This window comes from Pseudochaenichthys georgianus, chromosome 1 (assembly GCF_902827115.2).
Source record: "Pseudochaenichthys georgianus chromosome 1, fPseGeo1.2, whole genome shotgun sequence".
Classification (NCBI taxonomy): Eukaryota; Metazoa; Chordata; class Actinopteri; order Perciformes; family Channichthyidae; genus Pseudochaenichthys; species Pseudochaenichthys georgianus.
This window is the reverse complement of record NC_047503.1, coordinates 49,883,645-49,900,348: the sequence shown is the minus strand read 5'-3', so window position 1 is coordinate 49,900,348 and position 16,704 is coordinate 49,883,645. Positions and strand designations below refer to the sequence as shown.

At 47.5% G+C, this 16,704-nt stretch overlaps 1 protein-coding gene across 1 annotated transcript; it reads left to right on the top strand.

Annotated features, from left to right (window-relative positions):
* Positions 1 to 607: 607 nt before the first annotated feature.
* Positions 608 to 9,989, top strand: kat14 (lysine acetyltransferase 14). The gene is made up of 7 exons (XM_034089993.2): positions 608 to 835; positions 4,322 to 4,443; positions 4,685 to 4,806; positions 5,369 to 5,541; positions 8,269 to 8,712; positions 9,170 to 9,744; positions 9,826 to 9,989. The coding sequence occupies exons 1-7, from the start codon at positions 613 to 615 to the stop codon at positions 9,961 to 9,963; spliced, it is 1,797 nt and encodes a 598-aa protein (XP_033945884.1). The 5' UTR covers positions 608 to 612; the 3' UTR covers positions 9,964 to 9,989.
* Positions 9,990 to 16,704: the final 6,715 nt, after the last annotated feature.

Sequence of the window (16,704 nt, the reverse complement as noted above, 5' to 3'; positions counted from 1 at the left end):
GCCAAGGCGGTTTTGCCATCACTAACTGTACGGAGGCTCAGTCACTGGGACACTTTATATACAAAGCCATGTTGGATAAACTACCATCTTATATCTGCTCCCTGATCTCTCTGCGAATTGAAAGTACTTATTGCTGGAGATCGCATGCTGTGGTTTTATTAAATGTGCCAAGTGCTAGGACTGTCTCAGGGAAGAAAGCTTTTAGAGGTGCAGCTCCACTAACTTGGAACAGTCTGCAAAAAGAATGGAACATTACCGAGCTGGTTCCACTACATGTTTTTAAAGCTCGGCTGGATGCTACTCACTCAGATGCTGTGGGTTCCTGTACATGTGGTTAGATATGTGAACTGTAATCCTGTACATGTTGCTGTATGATGTCCTTTTGTTGTTCTGTTGTTTATGTTTTCATGTCTTCTTGTGGAACCTACTGCTGCAGGTCTCCCTTGAACAAGAGACCATTGATCTCAATGGGATTTCACCTGGATCAATAAAGGTTTCGAATTGAATTGAATGGCAAAGGCTAAATGGACTTCTTCACTTTTGGTGGACTTCCTATTCTACCTGTCAGCCCCACACTAACCGTCTGACTTCCTGTTTACCTGCTCAGGTGTGATGGACAGCAGCAGCGAGCCGCTGGGCGGGGGGGAGGACGAGGGTCTGGAGGAGGGGGAGGTGGAGGGGGAGACGCTGCTGATCGTGGAGTCGGAGGACCAGGGATCTGTTGACCTGTCACATGACCAGAGCGGAGACTCGTTAACCAGCGAGCTGGAGGAGGGGGGGGGCTGCGAGGAGACGAGCTTCCACTGCGACCGCTGCCACAAGTGGATCCCTGCAGGTGAGGAGATGGACAGTTCAGTAATATCACTGATGGGCGAGTGGTGGGGGGCTCTTATTGACACGTTTTGTTTAAAGGGCCCCTATTATACTGTGTTAGGCAGATATTACAGGTCTCAGATATAAGGACATGACTCTGAAGTGTCCTGCTCCAAACCCCAAACAGGTCCTTGTAGCCCCCCTCTCTCTTCCAGCGGTTACTAAGGACATGACTCTGAAGTGTCCTGCTCCAAACCCCAAACAGGTCCTTGTAGCCCCCCCTCTCTCTTCCAGCTGTTACTAAGGACATGTCTCTGAAGTGTCCTGCTCCAAACCCCAAACAGGTCCTTGTAGCCCCCCCTCTCTCTTCCAGCTGTTACTAAGGACATGTCTCTGAAGTGTCCTGCTCCAAACCCCACACAGATCCTTGTAGCCCCCCCCTCTCTTCCAGCTGTTACTAAGGACATGTCTCTGAAGTGTCCTTGTAGCCCCCCCCTCTCTTCCAGCTGTTACTAAGGACATGTCTCTGAAGTGTCCTGCTCCAAACCCCAAACAGATCCTTGTAGCCCCCCCCCCCTCTCCCAGCTGTTACTAAGGACATGTCTCTGAAGTGTCCTGCTCCAAACCCCAAACAGATCCTTGTAGCCCCCCCCCTCTCTTCCAGCTGTTACTAAGGACATGTCTCTGAAGTGTCCTTGTAGCCCCCCCTCTCTTCCAGCTGTTACTAAGGACATGTCTCTGAAGTGTCCTGCTCCAAACCCCAAACAGATCCTTGTAGCCCCCCCCCTCTCTTCCAGCTGTTACTAAGGACATGTCTCTGAAGTGTCCTGCTCCAAACCCCAAACAGATCCTTGTAGCCCCCCCCCTCTCTCCCAGCTGTTACTAAGGACATGACTCTGAAGTGTCCTGCTCCAAACCCCAATCAGGTCCTTGTAGCCCCCCCCCCCTCTTCCAGCTGTTACTAAGGACATGTCTCTGAAGTGTCCTGCTCCAAACCCCAAACAGATCCTTGTAGCCCCCCCCCTCTTCCAGCTGTTACTAAGGACATGTCTCTGAAGTGTCCTTGTAGCCCCCCCCTCTCTTCCAGCTGTTACTAAGGACATGTCTCTAAAGTGTCCTGCTCCAAACCCCAAACAGATCCTTGTAGCCCCCCCCTCTCTTCCAGCTGTTACTAAGGACATGTCTCTGAAGTGTCCTGCTCCAAACCCCAAACAGGTCCTTGTAGCCCCTCCCCTCTCTTCCAGCTGTTACTAAGGACATGTCTCTGAAGTGTCCTTGTAGCCCCCCCCCTCTCTTCCAGCTGTTACTAAGGACATGTCTCTAAAGTGTCCTGCTCCAAACCCCAAACAGATCCTTGTAGCCCCCCCCCTCTCTTCCAGCTGTTACTAAGGACATGTCTCTGAAGTGTCCTGCTCCAAACCCCAAACAGGTCCTTGTAGCCCCCCCCCTCTCTTCCAGCTGTTACTAAGGACATGTCTCTGAAGTGTCCTGCTCCAAACCCCAAACAGATCCTTGTAGCCCCCCCCTCTCTTCCAGCTGTTACTAAGGACATGTCTCTGAAGTGTCCTGCTCCAAACCCCAAACAGGTCCTTGTAGCCCCCCCCCCACTCTCTTCCAGCTGTTACTAAGGACATGTCTCTGAAGTGTCCTGCTCCAAACCCCAAACAGATCCTTGTAGCCCCCCACTCTCTTCCAGCTGTTACTAAGGACATGTCTCTGAAGTGTCCTGCTTCAAACCCCAAACAGGTCCTTGTAGCCCCCCCCCCTCTCTTCCAGCTGTTACTAAGGACATGTTTCTGAAGTGTCCTGCTCCAAACCCCAAACAGATCCTTGTAGCCCCCCACTCTCTTCCAGCTGTTACTAAGGACATGTCTCTGAAGTGTCCTGCTTCAAACCCCAATCAGGTCCTTGTAGCCCCCCCCTCTCTCTTCCAGCTGTTACTAAGGACATGTCTCTGAAGTGTCCTGCTCCAAACCCCAAACAGGTCCTTGTAGCCCCCCCCCTCTCTTCCAGCTGTTACTAAGGACATGTCTCTGAAGTGTCCTGCTTCAAACCCCAAACAGGTCCTTGTAGCCCCCCCCTCTCTTCCAGCTGTTACTAAGGACATGTCTCTGAAGTGTCCTGCTCCAAACCCCAAACAGGTCCTTGTAGCCCCCCCCCCTCTCTTCCAGCTGTTACTAAGGACATGTCTCTGAAGTGTCCTGCTCCAAACCCCAAACAGGTCCTTGTAGCCCCCCCCCCTCTCTTCCAGCTGTTACTAAGGACATGTCTCTGAAGTGTCCTGCTTCCAAACCCCAAACAGGTCCTTGTAGCCCCCCCCCCCTCTCTTCCAGCTGTTACTAAGGACATGTCTCTGAAGTGTCCTGCTCCAAACCCCAAACAGGTCCTTGTAGCCCCCCCCCCTCTCTTCCAGCTGTTACTAAGGACATGTCTCTGAAGTGTCCTGCTCCAAACCCCAAACTGGTCCTTGTAGCCCCCCCCCTCTCTCTTCCAGCTGTTACTAAGGACATGTCTCTGAAGTGTCCTGCTTCAAACCCCAAACAGGTCCTTGTAGCCCCCCCCCTCTCTCTTCCAGCTGTTACTAAGGACATGTCTCTGAAGTGTCCTGCTCCAAACCCCAAACTGGTCCTTGTAGCCCCCCCCCCTCTCTCTTCCAGCTGTTACTAAGGACATGTCTCTGAAGTGTCCTGCTCCAAACCCCAAACAGATCCTTGTAGCCCCCCCCCCCCCTCTCTCCTCCAGCTGGTCCTAAAGAGCTGACTCTGGGTCAGTAGCTTCAGAGAGAGAGTAGATCTCATCAGGAGAAACTCAGCTAAATGCTGCCGTGATGAAACTCCACATCATGTTCCAAACCACATCAAGGATTCTCTCTGAAACAGGATGGAGCTCAAACTCAGGTTCACCACAAGGTGACTTCCTTTTGATTTCCTGCTACTTCTCACTCTCTCCAGTACAGGTTAGCTCTGAGTGTTAGCATGCTAATGTAAACACAGACCATATTCCTTCCAGAACACGTCTCATTGTTTCTGACAGCAACGCTTCTGATTGGCTCGTGGGTTTAAAGCCCGCCCACATTTTAGTAATGTGGTCATGAAGCAGCAAATCTGGATCAGCTCCATTGTTCCCCGTTTTTAGAGACGTGGGTACGGAGGAGAAGAGAGAGGGGTTTGTTTCTGACACTTTGAGAGTCTCCTGACACACCGGGGACACACGGGGACACACCGGGGACACACGGTGATGTAGAGAAGACATCACTTAGTGAGTCTCCTGACACACCGGGGACACACGGTGATGTAGAGAAGACATCACTTAGTGAGTCTCCTGACACACCGGGGACACACGGGGACACACCGGGGACACACGGTGATGTAGAGAAGACATCACTTAGTGAGTCTCCTGACACACCGGGGGGACACCGGGGACACACAGTGATGTAGAGACATCAGAAAAGTGCATTTTGCATGATAGGAGACCTTTTTAATGACGTTAATTCATGTCTCTTGAGCAGCCCAGCTGAGGGCGGAGCAGCCCAGCTACCTGAAGGGAGATAACTTCTTTAAGTTCGTCTGCAGCGACTGTTCTGAGGACGGGAAGGAGAGCTTCGAGAGGATGAGGCTCACCTGGCAGCAGGTAACATCGTCTCTGTGGACACACTTCAAGTCAAAACACTGACCCTGGATCAGCAGCTAATCCCTCCTAAACCGTGAAATAGAGAATATGCTCAGGCTGTGCAATTATTCTATCATACTCCACACTATAACATATTCTACAGTTATTGTTGAAGTTTGCAATATCCTCCATGAGGTAATTAACTTTGCATGACTTCAGGAACCTGGTTTTCAAGATGTTTAGAAAGTGTTTTCTGCTTCAGGTGGTGATGCTGGCGATGTACAACCTGTCTCTGGAAGGAACCGGCCGGCAGGGATACTTCAGGTGGAAAGAGGACATCTGCGCCTTCATCGGACGACACTGGAACTTCCTGTTGGGAACAAGGTCACTGAGATTCCTATTTACTCTCTGCAGGAAGAAGACCTCGACCTGGTGGAGCACGGTGTCCGGATGCTAACGGCTAACAGCTAACTTTGTTGTTTCTCTGCAGGAAGAAGACCTCGACCTGGTGGAGCACGGTGTCCGGATGCTAACGGCTAACAGCTAACTTTGTTGTTTCTCTGCAGGAAGAAGACCTCGACCTGGTGGAGCACGGTGGCCGGATGCTAACGGCTAACAGCTAACTTTGTTGTTTCTCTGCAGGAAGAAGACCTCGACCTGGTGGAGCACGGTGTCCGGATGCTAATGGCTAACAGCTAACTTTGTTGTTTCTCTGCAGGAAGAAGACCTCGACCTGGTGGAGCACGGTGTCCGGATGCTAACGGCTAACAGCTAACTTTGTTGTTTCTCTGCAGGAAGAAGACCTCGACCTGGTGGAGCACGGTGTCCGGATGCTAACGGCTAACAGCTAACTTTGTTGTTTCTCTGCAGGAAGAAGACCTCGACCTGGTGGAGCACGGTGGCCGGATGCTAACGGCTAACAGCTAACTTTGTTGTTTCTCTGCAGGAAGAAGACCTCGACCTGGTGGAGCACGGTGGCCGGATGCCTGTCGGTCGGCAGTCCCACCTTCTTCCGGTCCGGAGCACAGGAGTTCGGAGAGCCCGGCTGGTGGAAGCTGGTCCAGAACAGACCACCAACTCTGAGGCCAGACACTGAAAAATCCACCACCAAGGCCAAAGGTATGGTCCATCTGCACTGAACCAGGGTTCCAGTTAAACCCTGACTAACACTTTTCATGTAACCTTGGATTATACTATCATCGAGCAAACCTCTTTGGCCCAGAGAGAAGAGGTAATGCCATCCTGAAACAATAAAAGCCAATGTTGTGTTTAGGGAAAATACTTTGCACAAATCAAACAATTCTACGGCCTCGATACGATAACAGGTCTCCGGACTCTAGACCGGACAGATAGTCTCTGTACTGTCTACTTAAAACAGGGTTCTGGACTCACGAGGCCTCGATTCAATCAAATGTGAAACCCAAATGTGTTAGAAAATCTCCCTGGTCCCCGGCTTGAGCTTCAACCTCAGGATCCATGTGTCTGTGATCCTCTCCAGAGGGAAGGAGTCATCACCCAGGCGTGAGAATCACTCACCTTTCGGCGAAATTCGCCGTTTTGAATCCAAAATAGGTCGTTTGTGTGATTCATGTAGATCTGCAATACAAATATTTGTGGGGTATGGGAGGGGGGGGGGGGTCTGGGAACCGGAGTAATCTGCGGCCGCGAGCTGCTATGTGCCATCATGACACGCATGGTGTTCTTTATATATGATAATGCAGCGCGAGCCGTGTGCTCGAGTCTTCCTGTCGGCTCTGCTGCTCCGCGATGAGGGTCGAGCTTCAGCAGCCACATTAGCTACGGGTGCGCTCGTTCATATTAACCGTGCGGTCCGGAGTCACTGTGGCACAGACTGGCCGCTGGGGAACAGCTGTTAGAACGGGCCGCTCAGGTGTTCAGAGCAGAGCTCCCTGTCGGAGCGCAGAGCGTGATGTGAACTGAAAAGTTTTTCTGTTGCAATATTATCGTTGAGCTAGCTAGCTAGCATACATTCTCACTATCTGCTAACGTTAGCTTTAGCCTTCGTTTTCTAATAGGTTTTTGTTCATAGGCTATAGACAGAGGTGGTATAAGTATATATCTTGTACTTGAGTAAAAGTAGAAGTACTCAGATCTTGTACTAGAGTAAAAGTAGAAGTACTCAGGTCTTGTACTTGAGTAAAAGTAGAAGTACCAGAGTGTAGGAATACTCTGTTAGTAAAAGTACTGCATTCAAAATGTCCCTCAAGTGAAAGTAGAAAGTATTCTCATCTAAATATAGTGAAAGACAGTGAAAGTATTCGTTGTTTGATTGGTCCATTTCAGAATAATATATATGATATGTTTTATAATGATTGATCATGAAAGTGTTCTCAAAGCTGGTGAAGGTGCAGCTAGTCTGAAGTACTTTGTAGACTGCAGGGTAGCTGGTGGAGGTGCAGCTAGTCTGAAGTACTTTGTAGACTGCAGGGTAGCTGGTGGAGGTGCAGCTAGTCTGAAGTACTTTGTAGACTGCAGGGTAGCTGGTGAAGGTGCAGCTAGTCTGAAGTACTTTGTAGACTGCAGGGTAGCTGGTGAAGGTGCAGCTAGTCTGAAGTACTTTGTAGACTGCAGGGTAGCTGGTGAAGGTGCAGCTAGTCTGAAGTACTTTGTAGACTGCAGGGTAGCTGGTGGAGGTGCAGCTAGTCTGAAGTACTTTGTAGACTGCAGGGTAGCTGGTGGATTTACTCCAGGTGGAACTAAAGTCTGATTCAACACTTGATTAGATTTCACATCATTCATCCACATCTGAGAAGTAACTAAAGGTATTAATACATGTAGTGGAGTAGAAGTACACCATGTACCTCTGAACTGTAGAGGAGAAGAAGAACAAAGTAGCAAAACATTGAAATACTTAAATAAAGTACAAGTATCTCAAAATTGTACCCAAGTATAGTACTTGAGTTTATGAATTTAGTTACTTTACACCAGATGCCATAGAGATAGAAAGACTCAGCCTTGCACAGAGGCATGACAATAGATTTCAAAATGCTCAACAGTGCTGCCAAAATGATAAACTGACTGCTACACAATTAAAATAAATGCTTTTATATATTTCTATGAGATGTGACTCTTTAGCGTTTCTGTTATTATTAACGCTGCTTTAGTTGTTCTGACTGCTGACATCCTGTATTCCTCATTTTAAAGCCGATATTCCGTGGGGTCGGGGGGCTCGGGTCCTTGTCACCTTTTCCATACCTGATGAGTTTGCATCCCTGATAATACTTAGTAAGGAGGTCATAATATTTTTGACTCATGGCTGAAGTTAAGTTTCTCCAGCTCTCTCCAGGTTGGCAAAAACATGCATCTCAAAATGCATCAGATTGATGCTTTGAAATATGGAATATTCAAAATGTTCTTCCGGGGGAGCATGCCCCCGGACCCCCCTAGAGGGATAATATCCTTCTCACCTTTTTCACCCCTGACCCGTTTTCATGCCTGACATACAGAGCATCAGCTAGTTCCTGAGCAGTGTCCTTCACATGCTGATATCCAGAGAGGGAGTCACGCAGTCACAAGATGGAGGAACAGAAAGCAGTACTCAATGTTTACTTCAGATCAGCTCCACGTCAGAAATGAGCATGCTTGAAGTCTCTCTCCATAGAGGCTGAGTCATCATGTTCATCACATAGCTATCATCTGCCTCAAACAGTCCTGGTGCTCTTCTGGGTTGGGATAGCTTTGTTAGCATGTTACTCTCAGATTGGAAGAGGACATTCACTATTTCCCCAACATTAAGATTGATGAAAGCAGTACATTTGTCAGATTTCCCCGAACACATCAGGTGTTTTAAAGTCTGTAACTGACTCTGAGCTGTCTGACCTGCAGCCTCGAAGCCCGTCATGGAACCCATCATCACGGTGGAGGGTCTGAGGAAGCGAGGGGCCAGGAACCCGGTGGAGAACGCCATCCAGCTGAAGGAGAAGCGCTGCCGGACGCAGGAGGCCAAAGACATACGGCGGGCTCAGAAGGAGGCGTCGGGCGGAGGGGGGGGGTACACCGACCGCAGCGCCTCCTCCACGCCCGTCAAACTGGGCGGAGGCCGGGGGGGGAACGCCGGGCGCCGACCGGACCTGGTCCTTGAGAAAGGAGAGGTGATTGACTTCTCCTCCCTCAGCTCGTCGGACCGGACCCCCCTCACCAGCCCCTCGCCCTCACCCTCCCCAGATTTCTCCACCCCGGGGACGCCGGCCTCGCACTCAGCGACTCCTAGCCTGCTGTCGGAGGCCGACCTGATCCCCGACGCCATGCCCCCGCAGGCCCTGTTCCACGGTGAGTTCAGATCCTCCAGGTCTGTTGTGAGTAGTTCATGATACAATAGCACTTTGTCTTCAGATCAAGTCTGAAATGTTTCCTGCATCTCAGCAGCTCCGTGTGCAACATCAACAAGGACAGATATTAAGACGCGATACAAGGTTACACGATTACAAGGAAACAGTTTAACATAAAATCATGTGACATGTTCAAGACCCGATCAGATCTGGGATTAAACTCTGTGGTTGAGGATTGCCTGGTGCACAAAGGAGAGCTTCAGTCTGACTTTATTAAATCCTGGGACCCTGTATCTCCGATATGATATTTACATTCACTGTTCAGGACGTGTTTGGGTCAGAGGTGATGTTGTCGGGCAGCCCCACCGTGTTGTTCCTTCTGCTGGTTCATGGAGTTTCTCACAGAGTTGACCTTCAACCTTTGAACATGTAGTAAACATTAAAGTTGTCCTCTGCAGACGATGAGGAGATGGACACGGAGGGGATGATCGACCCGGGGATGGAGTACCTCCCTCCTCCTCGCGCCAGCCTCGTCGCCCAGAAGAAGCTCCGTCCGGCAGCGCCTCACATCAAACGTGAAGCCGAGAGCGAAGACGACGAAGGACACGACGAAGAGTTTGAAGGGCCGGTGGGACGCAGGGAGGGGCCGTTGCTCTCTGCCGGGGGCTGTGTTGGTGCCGGAGGCCCCGAGAGGAGGAGGATAAATCACCCTGAGAAAGCAGACGAAGTACCCCAGACCCCCTGCTTCTCCCCCCTCAGTCTGTGCGAGGAGAGGATGCTGCTCCGCCGGCTGGCCTCCTGCCCGCTTGCGTTAGCCGTCACTCCGCAGGCCAAGCGCCTCCACAGGAAGCTGCTGGTGCGCCAGGCCAAGAGGCAGCGAGGGCTCCCCCTGATGGACGTCGACCGGGCGGTCAGCAACACCCTCAGCCTGGTGGGGGGAATCTACGGCACCACGGGGACCCTGATGCGAGGGGGACTCCTGGGGAAATACTGCACCAACAGCCAGGAGTCGCGGATCCTTGATCGCTTCCAGGTACCTCCAACCTTCATCCTGGTCTTATTCAGTGTCATTTCCTTGTCAACCCTTGTAGACTATACATGTGTCTGTGTGCAGACCAACCTCTCCAGCAGAAGAGGCCTTCAGCAGACCCCGGTGTCCTTCTGCCATCGTCTGACGGGAGCAGAAGGCAGTTCGGACCTGAGCATCAAGAGTCCGTACACCGCCCGCGTCCTGAAACCCTACATCAGGTAAAGAGTCCTGATGAATTCCATCAGGTAGAAAACGTCCACATCACTTTTTTCATTTTAAAAAGGCTCTAGACTTTGTGTTGTTTAGAGAGTTCGGGTATCTTTTGATTTGAAGGGGGTCCTGATGAAAGATCACCGACCAGTGTCCGGTAGAGATTATAGCCCGAGACTTCCTGTGGTGCAGGACCTAGAGTCCTGAGACTTTTCAGGGGGAGGAGAGTCTGTAGACCCTTTGTCGTGAAGGGTCCTAAAACCTTTGGGCAGGTAGATGGGGCAGGAGAACAATTGTCAAGGAAAGACTATGTTCCCAAGACTTTACATTGGAGACGAGTGGAGACTAGAGTCCCTAGACTCAGACCTTTTGTCAGGGAGAGACTAGGAACTACAGTCCTGAGACCTGCTGTCAGGCAGGAAGTCTAACCCCAACCCTATTTAGAGAGAATGGACGTCCATTCTCAGGAGACGTCTGACAGTGGTGCGGTTACCCAAAGTGACAGAGCCCCAAACGACGGACTGTAAGCAGGGTCCCACACTCACACAGGCAGAGATCCAGGGTCATGCACATGGCTTTCTTACCCAGCAGTAAGTGTGTGAAAGCTGGGTAAAAGTTATGTGAATACAGGGGGGGAGAGACCAGCAGCAGGCTGTGACCCAGACAGAGAGCTCCTTCCAGCACCTCGCTCTCCCACCCAGAGGACAGGCTGCTTCACAGCACTATGTAACCCAGGAAAGAAGCTTGACACCTGTCCATTTCATCCACATTTGACTCGTGAAATGTACATGAAATGTATACATTTCATCCATATTTGACTCATGAAATGTACATGAAATGTATACATTTCATCCATATTTGACTCGTGAAATGTACAGCAGAGTCACTGCTGTAAGCAGGGTCCCACACTCACAGGCACACAGGCAGAGATCCAGGGTGATGCACATGGCTTTCTTACCCAGGAATGAGTGTGTGAAAGCTGGGTAAGATTACTGTGAATACAGTGTGCACATGGCTTTATTACCCAGGAATTAGTGTGTGAAAGCTGGGTAAGATTGCTGTGAATTTAGGGAGGATATGGCCATTTCATCCACACTTGACGACTCCCATTAAAAGTGCATGAAATGTACAGGAATCTGTCCATTTCATCCACATTTGACGACCCGTCCAGGGTGGCCTTCTTACCCAGGAATTAGTGTGTGAGAGCTGGGTAAGATTGATGTGAATTTAGGGAGGATATGGCCATTTCATCCAGGGAGATGTACAGGGCTTTCTTACCCAGGAATTAGTGTGTGAAAGCTGGGTAAAAGTGCTGTGAATACAGGGAGGGAGAGACCAGCAGCAGCAGCAGGCTGTGACCCAGACAGAGAGCTCCTTCCAGCACCTCGCTCTCCCACCCAGAGGACAGACTGCTTCACAGCACTATGTAACCCAGGAAAGAAGCTTGAATCCTGGGTATGTCAGTGTTAAAAAGTGCATTAAACTGGTTTAATTACCCAGCAATAAGTGTGTGAAAGCTGGGTAAAAGTGATGTGAACAGAGGGAGAGAGCAGCATTTCACAGGCATTTCACAGGCACATAGGCAGAGATCCAGGGTGATGCACATGGGTCAGAAAAAGGGTTAGGGTTAAACTTCAGCTACATCGCCTGGAGTGTTTATAAGCTTCCCATTTACTTTAAGTTCAAACTGTTTTCTTTCCCTATGTTGATGACCAGTTAATGTTTTTAACTGGTCCCAGATCAGTTTTGAATTACCTCCTGCCTTGTCTATTATAGTTAAAAAGAAATCTGCCTTAGCTTTCCTTACTTTCTTTAAAACTTTATTCCTAAGCATAGTAAATTGACTTCTGTCATGGCTTAATTTAGTTTTTAATTTGCAGTTTTTAAGACTAGATCACGTTCTTTCATCAGTCTGAAAATATCCTCATTTAGCAAGGGACAGTGTGTTTGTTATTTATATGCTTGATTTTGCATTTAAAGTTTTTAATAGTCCTCTCTAACGTTTTTGAGAACATTTGACTGTCTTCTTCATGGTCTATTCCAGGCAAAATATCTTTCCATTTAATCTGTTCAATAGCATTTGTAAAGGTCTCATATTTGTTTTTGGGGATTCCACAAGATTCATATTTCCTGACAGAAGGGCGAAAACACTTTTGGTTAATTTCCTGGCGACTAAAGTCATATTGTGGTCAGAAAGACCAGTTAACATGTTAAAGGATTTAAAAATGATCTCTGGTCTGTTACTAAATATTAAGTCAATTTGAGTGCTGGTTGAATTTGGTATTCTTGTAGGTCCACTGATCAGTTGCACAAGGTCAAAATGATCAGTTATCTGTTTTAGATTCCTTCTGGCCGATGTATCCTCCCAGTTAATGTTAAAATCACCCATTATAATAACATAAACCTGGCGAGAATCGACCTGCTTTCTGGATCTTGGTGCTGCTTGATAATGTCAGCCAGGGCAGTGCGCAGGATTGTGAAGGTGACGGCTGTTTCTAGCCCAGCATCAGCCCAAGCAGGCATGCTTCCCCGTTGAAAAGGAAGAATTCATTCTGAGGACCCGACAAGCCCTCTTTTATCCCCATCCACCGCATGACCCAGCTAAACTCATTCACTGTAAGCACCAGCTGTGCTTCGCCAAATGTCTTTGCAGTCTTGTGATCCTGCACATGGATGATATAGCCCTCAGCAGGGCCCCTTCTGTCCACCTCCAAGACCTCAGTGTTGGTCATGTTTGCGTACACACCCGGACGGTGGCCATACAGGAGGCTCCAATGGAGGGTTAGATAGCCGTATATCAGGTACTGGGTGATTGAGGTTGGGTTGCAAGCCATCAGGTCAAGGAGATCAGGGATGCGCTTCTCAGCGGCCGCCATGAGAAGCTCCGCCTGGCTCGGCAGACTATCTAGCTTGTTCCTCTTCACCTTAAACTGGTGGACAGTGACAGACTTTTTCAAGTCGTTCATGTTGGCTGTCACCTTTCTGATGATGTGGGTCCAGAGTCTGGACCCGGCGCCACGAGGGGGCAAAAGGGGGCATTGCCCCCTCAGTTGTATTCTTTGCCCCCTCACTTTGAGCATCATTCATCCATCAAAAAGTACGATAAATGTCACAATTATTAAATAACTTTAAATAATTATTTCCCCCAATATACATTACTATGTTTGGATCAGATATGTGGGCAGGCAGTCAAGCAACGTGTAAAAAAGTCTCAACCCCAAGTGAGCTTGTAGTTAGCGTGTGTGTTTAGCTGTAAACACAGTCCACAGACTTCGGTGGCCGGTACCCGGTTGAAACTCCGGAATGTGCATTAAAAAACATAAAGCAAGGTGAAATAAAATGTGACATGATGTCAGTAAAAACAAGTCTATGGTAAAAACAGAGCAGAGTTGAGCCTGTTTGTGGCGTTAGCGTATTTCTTCTTCTACTACTTTTTCTTCTACCTCTACTTCTTCTTCTTCTACTTGTAATTCAATGTAGGCTACCTGCCCGCGAAATATATTATAAATATTGACATAGTGCAACAACAAAGCTTTAAACGAGGTCAATTACGAATTTATGTTCTCAATCGTCAAGTGTGGGATTGAATATTACATTAGTTTAGATTAGATTTTACTATAATAATAATAATAATAATGATAATAATAATATGTTGTATATGATATAAACCGTATTGGTACAATGAGTGACATCTAGTGACGGATTGTGGAACATTGATTCGATTTTTCGGTACCACTTTACAATAAGACTACCCTTATAAAGATTTCATAAATAATGAGGTTATTAATTAAGTTGTAAACACTTTATTAATCATTAAGAACCATTTATAAACCAGTTCTAACAATTTTCATACGTCAACACAGGCTCACTATTTGGCAAGATGACTAAGCCTTATATTGGCTAGCTTACTTCGTCTTCTTCATCAGCCAGCATCCTTGGTATCTGTTGTTCAGTGAGTTTATTCCCCCCTTCAATCAATCAATCAATCAATCAATCAATCAATCAATCAATCAATCAATCAATCAATCAATCAATCAATCAATCAATGAATGTGTATTTATAGCCCAATATCACAAATGTTACATTTGTCTCAGTGGACTTCACAGTTTGTACAGAATATCAGTATGACAATACGACACCCTCTGTCCTTAGACCCCTTCCATCTTGATGTTTCTTGACATCTCTTTATGACCATTTATTTATGAGTTACTAACATTTATAACTGCCAAAAGGGAGCCTTATTGTAAAGTGTAAAACACATTCCCATTATTAATGAGTTACTAACATTTCTAATAAGGCTTAGCAGTACAGATAAATGTGGGCTCACTATTTGGCAAGCAACCGGCCCTGTTTATCTCAAATCTTATAAAAGCGTACTAATGATTTATAAAGTTTTCACAACTTAATTAATAAATGAATTACAAACTATTCGTAAACCCTTTATAAGGGTAGTCTTATTGTAAAGTGGTACCGATTTTTCTCATGGCAGTTAGACTCTAGAGACAAACCAGGGGGCTTTGCTTTTAATCTGTGTCTGTCCATTTGGTGTAGTATTTTATCCAATATTACATTTGGTTTATATATTAGTCACTTTATTATGAAATGCCAGGTTTTAGGCCATGGTTTGAACATTCAATTCTGAAAATAAAAAATCAACCATTTAATGATGATTAATGATTCATTTTCTTTAATCCTGACATGACTAGAGTAGATAGTAATTAAGTATGTCAATCTGTATAGGAAGACGAGTTAAGGGATAGAGGAGAAAAGGTTATGGCATAATTACAGAGCCTGTCAATTTATGAATTGAGGAAATCAAAGTTAGTATATTAACCAAAGTGCAGCCATCTAATAATGTACTATCTGTAATTAAAGATCAGAGGATAAGAACAGAATGGGGGTACATCCGGTATAAAGAAGCAAAGAGATTATAGAGCAGTGAGAAGGAAAGGAAGAAAGAGAAGACACGTTTAGGTCAGGATGGATATCCGGTTGTCCAACAAGAAGGCTGGTAGTTCTGGCAGGAGCAAAGATATTGTGGAGGCCGAGCTTCCAGAGAGGGATTTAGTTCAGAGCGAGTTAACTCCACCAGCCAGAGAAGATGTCCCGGCGGCGGCCAGAGCATCTTGTTCCACAATAAGCACTGGAATGGGTCAACAGTCACCTCCAGCTCCACCTTTTAATGCCACTGCGCCTGACGATCTTGGGACAGAGGGACCAACCCAGGTTATCCTGCAGTCCTACCCTGTCCGAATAATTAATGGCCAAAACGCACCTTTACCAAGAATAGGTTTAATGTAAGAAAGTGGCTGGAATATTCAGTTGTGGCTGATGCTGCATTTTGCTTTCCATGTAGAAAGTTTAACATAGGGTGTAGTGCTAATGCAGACAACGCCTTCACACAAACCAGCTTCTGTAATTGGAAATGTGCAACTGATAACTGATGTGTGTGTGTGTGTGTATGTCCCTTTAACGTTCAGCACTGATTGAGGGCACCTGGCTGTCGGTACGGCCATGAGGAGTGAAAGGCCCGAGCCAGAGACTTGCTTGCTCTCTCTGTTGGAGGATTTGTTTTGGAGAGCATACCTGACTTATGATTTTGTTTCCCTTCACCTTAGTTTGGCATTCAACACTTTGCACGACCACACCATTTTCACACACCCACACACATACACTACTGATCTTACTGATTAACACATCCCATTGTGGTAGCTCGGTTTAGTTTAATGGTAATAATAAATATATTTCCTTACATCGCGTCCGTTTCCCGTTTTTGGCCAAGAGCCAGGCCGTGACAGTTGTGAAAAAAAAGTTGCCCCCTCTGATTTTTTAACAGCCCCCTCAGTCATTTCATCCTGGAGCCTGGCCTGGTCCAGACTGGGTGAGCCTGCACCCCCGGAGCTTTGACTCAAACAAGTACTTCGGGAAATGGTTCACATTCTTCAGGAACAACAGCGATGTTGTGACTGCCCGGCCCGACTTTACAATATATTCGCTCCAGCCACGGACCCTCTTCATGTATTTTAGGAACAGCCAATCTGACAGCCGGTTAACACCATGGGCCATGAATACGAGGAAGTTCTTTATCCGGCTGACCTTGGACAGACAATTTTATTTCTGTTTTACTGTCGGTGCAACACCCTCACAATGATCCCTGTACGTCTGAATGTACGTCTCCATGCTTTAAGGCAGGGGTGCCCAACCAGTCGATCGCGATCGACCGGTCGATCGCAGCGAGATTCCCAGTCGATCGCGAGATGGGTCTAAAAATAAAACAACAATATTCTGTTTTATCGTTAATGTCCTATAACATAATCTTCCCGTGCCAGAATAATGCACTTGAACGCACCAAAGCTTTGTGATTGGCCGGCGTGACCCCATGTGTGGGGGCGTGGCTGGTGGACAGTGGGCACTATTTCGCTGACGTTCTCGGTGTCAACAGGAGTGACAGTCTGCACACAAATAAGACCGCAATTATGGCAGAAGCAAAAAAGCCCAAAATATATAATTTTCACTCCGAGTGGGAGGATGATAATTTTTGTATCTATTCCAATTCAAAGTCCATCTGTCTCATCTGCAATGCGAGCGTGGCTTTATCGAAGAAGGGTAATTTAGGAGCGGCATTTCAAAACAGTGCACAAACGCTACGAGACGGAATTCCCTCTGCCCTACGCTCCAAAAGGGGAGGGGCCTGAGAGGACAGCTAAATGCACAGCAGTCCATTTTCACCAGGCCCAACAACAAGAGCAAGGC

Excerpts from the sequence above, each read along its gene's own strand:
- kat14 (XM_034089993.2), top strand. The coding sequence starts at position 613 with ATGGACAGCAGCAGCGAGCCGCTGGGCGGGGGGGAGGACGAGGGTCTG. Across the intron at positions 4,807-5,368 it reads AACTTCCTGTTGGGAACAAG|GAAGAAGACCTCGACCTGGT; the intron begins GTCACTGAGATT and ends GTTTCTCTGCAG. Across the intron at positions 8,713-9,169 it reads CCCGCAGGCCCTGTTCCACG|ACGATGAGGAGATGGACACG; the intron begins GTGAGTTCAGAT and ends TGTCCTCTGCAG.